Source organism: Macrotis lagotis, chromosome X, assembly GCF_037893015.1.
Source record: "Macrotis lagotis isolate mMagLag1 chromosome X, bilby.v1.9.chrom.fasta, whole genome shotgun sequence".
Taxonomy (NCBI): Eukaryota; Metazoa; Chordata; class Mammalia; order Peramelemorphia; family Peramelidae; genus Macrotis; species Macrotis lagotis.
Window position 1 is genome coordinate 625,673,983 of NC_133666.1, and position 6,190 is coordinate 625,680,172.

General features: G+C 42.9%; 1 protein-coding gene across 1 annotated transcript in view; it reads right to left on the minus strand.

Moving 5' to 3' along the window:
* LOC141500315 (UDP-GalNAc:beta-1,3-N-acetylgalactosaminyltransferase 1-like) overlaps positions 1-5,399 on the minus strand; it is a 38,322-nt gene extending 32,923 nt beyond the window's left edge. The window contains exons 1-2 of the mRNA XM_074203394.1: positions 5,314-5,399; positions 3,741-4,337 (exon numbers count right to left, since the gene is read on the minus strand). Coding sequence (XP_074059495.1) covers positions 3,741-4,322 — 582 coding nt within the window. The 5' untranslated portion in view covers positions 4,323-4,337; positions 5,314-5,399. The remainder of the gene's footprint in view (positions 1-3,740; positions 4,338-5,313) is intronic.
* Between the last annotated feature and the right edge of the window lie 791 nt (positions 5,400-6,190).

Sequence of the window (6,190 nt, forward strand, 5' to 3'; positions counted from 1 at the left end):
GTCTCAGAAGGGCCTGAAAGCTAAGCCTCCCCAAAGTTTATTTATCCTGAGAGTAGGACCACTTTTTTTTTTGCAAGGCAATGGGGTTAAGTAGCTTGCCCAAGACCACACAGTTAGGTAATTATTAAGTGTATGAGGCCAGATTTGAATTCAGGTGTTCCTGACTCCAGGGCTGGTGCTCTATCCACTGCACCACCTAGCCGCGCCCCCCCCCCCTTTTTAAATTTATTTTAGGCAATGGGGTTAAGTGACTTGCCCAAGGTCACACAGCTAGGCAATTATTAAGTGTCTGGGGCCATATTTGAAATCTGGTCCTCCTGACTCCAAGGCCAATGCTCTATCCACCATGCTACCTAGCTGCCCCCCACTTCCTTCTAACTAAACCACCCCCTTTTCCCTGAAACTGAGTTTGAGTTGAAGCTGGTAGTGATTTCAGGGATTATTTAGCCATTTATAAATTAGACAAAGATCAGAGACTAGGGCTAATATTACCCAGCTCATATTTATATGGTCTCAAAGTATTCTACATATCCTTTCATCTGATTCTCATGACAGTCCTTTGAGATGTAGGGCATCCAAGGCCCAGAGAAGTTAAATGATTTGTCCATCTCCTAAGTATAAGTCTTATATCGTGACTTACCTGAAGTCATACAGGAAGAGGATGGTCTTAGGACACCTAGGTGAGCTTGGTGAGTTGGGACCTTAGGAAGAGGGGAAGGTTTTGGAGAAAGATAATGGGTTCAGATTTGGATGAGTTGAGTTTTAGATATTTACAAGGATATTCAGTTCAAGATGTCTAAAGTAGGCAGTTAGAGATGTGAGAGTACAAGTAAGGAGAGAGGTTAGGGCTGGACAAATAGATCTGAGGAATCTGCATAATAACCGAAACTATGGAAGTTAATGCAATCACCAAGTGAATAACATAAAATGAGGAGAGATGAGGACCTAAGACCAGCCTTCAGGAGACCCTCAATATTAAAAGGCAAACAAGTGATCATTAATCTTTGTTTGAAAATCTCATGAGAAGGAGAGGCCACTATCTCCTGAAAAAAAAAAGTCCATTTATCTCTAAAAGCCTTATTTTTAAAAATTCAATATTTATTTTTTAACATCATTTAAAAAAATTGGGTTCAGAATTCTGTCCCTTGTTCTCTCTACCTCCAAATGTAAAGAGAAGAAATGTAATATCAATTAAAACAGGCAAAATCATATAAAACCTATTTCCATATTAACCAAGTTGCCCAAAAGAGCATGAAAAATAAACAGAAAAATTATGCTTCAATTTGCATTCATACTCCATCAGTTCATTCCCTAGAGGTAGATAGTATTTTCCATCATCAGTCCTTCAAAATTGTCTTGGATCACTGTACTGATTAGAATAGATGTCATTCACTTGATCATCATACATTATTGTTGTTACTATGTACAAAGTTCACCTTTTCTACTTCTCTTTGCATCAATTCATTTATATCTTCACAAGTTTTTCTGAAAGTATCTTATTTATCATTTTATAGCACAATAGTATTCTATCACAATCATACCACAAGTTTAGCCATTCCCCAAATGAAAAGCATTCCCTCAATTTCCAATTCTTTGACACTACAAAAAATGCTGCTATTCATACTTTATACATATAGATCCTTTTGCTTCTTCTTTCATCTCTCAGAGACCAATCTTATCATGGTTTTGCTTGGTCAAAGGGTATGCACAGTTTCCAAATTGTTCTCCAAAAGGGCGGGATTAGTTCACAATTTCATCAACAATGCATTAAGTATCCCAGTTTTCCCACATCTCCTCTAACATTTGTTATTTTCCTTTTCTGTTATATCAGTCAGTCTGGTAGGTATAAATAAGATGGTACCTCAGAGTTGCTTTAATTTACATTTCTCTAATCAGTGGTGAGTTTGAGCATTTTTACCCATGGGGAGATAATTTTGATTTCTCCTTCTGAAAATTGCCTAATTTCTATCCTTTACCCATTTGTCAAATGGGAAAGGACTGTATTCTTATAAATTTGATTCTCTATATAGATGAGAAACAAGGCTTTTTTTTTATCAGACAAACTTGTTGGAAAGAAATTTTTCTGTAGCTATTGAGATAATCATATGATTTTTATTGGGTTTGTTTATTGACATGGTCAAATATCCAGGTAGTTTTCCTAATATTGAACTAGCCCTATATCCCTGATAAAAATCTTGTATGATCTTTGAGATATATTTCTATAATCTCCTTGTTAATGCTTTCTTTAAAATTTTTCATTAAGGAAATTAGTCTATAGTTTTCTTTCTCTGTTTTTGCTTTTCCTGGTTTAGGTATCAACATCATATATGTATCATAAAAAGAACTTTGTGGGATTCCTTCTTAAGACAATTCTTAGGGTCAGCTAAGTGGCACAGTGAATAGAGCACCAGCCCAGGAGTCAGGAGGACTTGAGTTCAAATCTGATCTCAGACACTTAATACTTAGCTGTGTGACCTTGGGCAAGTCACTTTACCCAATTGCCTTGCAAATATCCTAAAAAAAAATCAAAGACATTTCTTATTGTTATATTGCTTTAAAATTAAAAAACTAAAGCTTAAAAAAAAAAGAAAAGAGGAGAACTTTAGAACCTAGACTCCCTGTTAGAGAGGTTCTTTCTACTTCTCCACATTGCCTCTTATCATCCAATCATTTGGACATTTATTATGCACAGCCTATTTATAAAGAATTAGCAGTAGGGGACCATAGGATTTAGAACTGGAAAGAAGCTTGGAGATCAGTAACTTTTCAGCTTTAAATACAGGAAAAAAATAACGTCCAAAAAAGGTATATGATTTGTCTGTAATCAGATAGGTAGCAACTCCGAGAGTTGGGATTCTGACTTCTGATTCCAAATTCAAGTATTTTGCTTTCTCCAAAATCCTAAAATCCAGAATTTCCCCTTAGGATTGAGGGTAAATTCACAATTGATTCAGGGTTTCCCCATGAAGAGGCCTAGACAGGGAGGAAACTCTGAAGGATTGGCCCTGACTGAGATGGGGGAGGTGGGACCCTGAGTTAGGATTCATATTCATGAACTCATTTGTCCATCTGTTTTAGGGGATAGGGGTTGACCCAGAATACTCTCTGGGAGGTCAGTGGCCATAATCTTTACTCTACTCTGAGGAGTGGGGTAGAAGATGAAGCAAGAAGAGGATTTGTAAATCCAGTAACTATAGGAAAAATAAGGGCAGGGAAATAAGGACAAAAAAGGTTTCCCCCACTACTTTGTGCTAGGTCCTTGATCTAGCCCCTCATGCCCTGGGACAGGTAATATTGGTTTTCTGGAAGTCTGGCCAAATTTGCAGCAGCTTCTGGGGCTGGAATTGGTGAACCAGGGCAAGTCGGTGGAAGACACAGTGTTCATATTCTATTGGAAACATCATGAAGGCTTTGGGGGAAGGAGTGGGCTTCACCCCCAGCTGATCTAGGCACATGCCCACATACACATCCTCCAAATAGATGACCTTAAGAGTCTGAGCCACAGCGAGGACCCTGAGTGCTAAGGATCCAGACAGAACATAACCAGGCCCCCCACAATAGGGGGGGTACTTGTCCCGCAAGTACAGCTCTGGGGGCATGTACCATTTGTAAGCTGGATTCCGAAGAGGGCCTGTATTTCTGTAGATGTAACCGGTCATAAAGTCGGGCTGTGGGGGTCTATTAGGCCGAAGCACCTCCTGTACCAGAAAACTGGGGTTTAGAAATACATCACCATCTACCTTGAGCACATAGCGGGCACTGGAACAGTACTGGGCCATCCATTCCAGTCCCATGAGGACCTTGAGAGTCAAGTTGCGATATGTATCCCGGAAGCCCACCTGGAGGAGATCCCCATGCTCTCTGTCCTCTTCTTCTAGGAGACCATGAAGTTCCTTGGTGAAAAGGGGTGGGGGTAGACCAAGAACAAAGAGACGGTGGATGATCACACCCTGTACCAAGGTCTCATTGCCCCAAGTTTGTCGGATGGCTTGGCGCACTCCCACATCCTGGGGCTGGGTCATCACCAGCATGAGCAGAAAGGGAGCACCTCTGGAATCCTTACACTTGGCAGGGTGGTTGCGTAGGAAAGGATAGGGGTAAGGGTACTTCAGGTCCAACGGATGTGGTGTCCGAGCTTGCCACTCAAACTTTCTTAAAGGAAGACTCAAAGAATCCCCAGGCAACTCTGTAGAGACCAATGGTCTCAAATCCATGGAAGGAGCCTGGAATTCCACCAACTGACTCCTCAGTAGCACCAGCAACCCCCCAAAGGCTGTGCTCAGTAGAACCCCCAGCACCAGGCGTACCCTGATCAGCTTCATAGTGCCAATGTTGTCCTGGGTAGGAAGGAGCCAGAGACCTGGTCAGTGCTGGGGGCAGGGTTCCACACCCCAGTTTCTGCTCTGCTATCCAGGCCCTTCCCCTCCCTCTATGGGTCAGCAGTTTCCTGGTGTGGGGGGCCCCGGATTTGTAGATCCGGTAACAATAGGAAAGATAAGGGCAGGGGAACAAGGAAAAAAGGCTTCCCCCCCTCCACTTTGTGCTAGGCCAGCTGCCAATTGAACACTGAAGGAGCAAATTGAGGGGCAGGTCAGAAAGGTTTGGGAGCCTGCCCCCATAGAGGGTGGGGGTGGGAAAAGCCCTGAGCTGGGAGTTGAGAGCACTGGGTTTTAGTCTCAGCTCTGCCACTGACTCACCTTGGACAGGTCACTCTTCCTCTTGGGGCTTTGGGTTTCCCCATTTGAGAAATGAGGGAAGTTAACCTGAATGACTTTTAAGGTCCCCTCCAGCTGTGAGAGTATGATTTTGTAAGCCTAAAGGACTAAGGGCTGGAGGGGCCTCAATGTGTCTGTGTGGGAACCTGAACAAAGAGGTTTGGGGCAGAGAAAGTCAGGGGCTGACCCTGTGGTCCCCTTCAGAGAACTCTAGTGTGAATAATAAGAATCTTACGAATTTGCCCCTGTTTCTTGCTTTGCTCATTCTTCTCCTGCCTTAAGTTCTCCCTCCCAGACCTAGAACTAGCCACAGCCCCTGAGTCCCAAGTTCATCTTGGGGAGATGAGATCTAGCCCTGAAAAAGCCAAAGTTTTTCTTGAAAATAACCCCTGCCTTTCCCCTAGCCCATTCCCATCTAGCCCAGCTTCAATTTTCCAGAGTTTCCCTGGTAGGAGGCAGACTCTTGGGTTATTGGGTTATTGCTCTGAAAACCCCAGAACCTGGGCTATTGATATCTCCACCACGCTCCCTCTCCTAGGTCTCCTCCCTTGATTCCCCCCTTTGGTTTCCCTCCCCTGTAGCCCAGCAAGATCCTCACCCTCTTCTCTGGCCTGGGATGTGATGTCAGCAGGAGGACAACTCAGAGGGGACTGCCAGGCATCTGTCCAGGTAGGTGCGGATATGGGAGGAGTGAGAAAGTTGGGGTGGGAGGGAACCTAACTCCCAACACACTAGCAAATGTGGGGTGGGGCAGATCACCCAGCTGAATGGAGATTGGAAGCAGCTGAAGTCCAGGCTGCCCATTGGGGGGGGCGGGGATGGGCAGAAAGGTGATGTGGGGGAGGAGGGCTAAGGAGAGGAGAAATCTGCCACCAAAGGGAAAGGGGAGAAAACAGAATTGCTATAACAACATCAACAACAATAAATCAGTCAATATTTATACAGTGCTTTAAGGTGGACAGAATGCTTAACCTACATTAGCTCTTTTAATCTCCCCAAAACCAACATAATAAACCCCTTTGAGGTAGGCTCTACAAGGTCTTCTAACCACATTTTGCATGTAGAGGGGGAGGCTCCCCAACATTCCAAAGGATTTGCTGCTGTGGCAATTTTCTGCTCCTGAGCTGATGTACCCGTTCCTACCTGGGAAATAGAAAAGATAGGTAAGTTAGTACCAAGGCCAGTCTGGACCCTTACCTCCAAGTACACTGACCCTCACCTTCACTTAGGCTCAGTCTAGGGTTTAAAATGTAAAATCATTCTATATGGTGTCCTAAAAAAGTCTTATTGTAATTTTAAGCTACTAGATCCTAAAATACAATACTTAAAAATATAATCTTTTAATTTCCTTTTTTTTAATATAATATTTTATAAATTTATCTAGCTTGTTTTGTCTTTGGTCCCTAATTCTCAGGAATGTACATTTTTATCCCCTTCCCAACTTCTTGGGTCCCAAAAAGAGAACATATTCACAT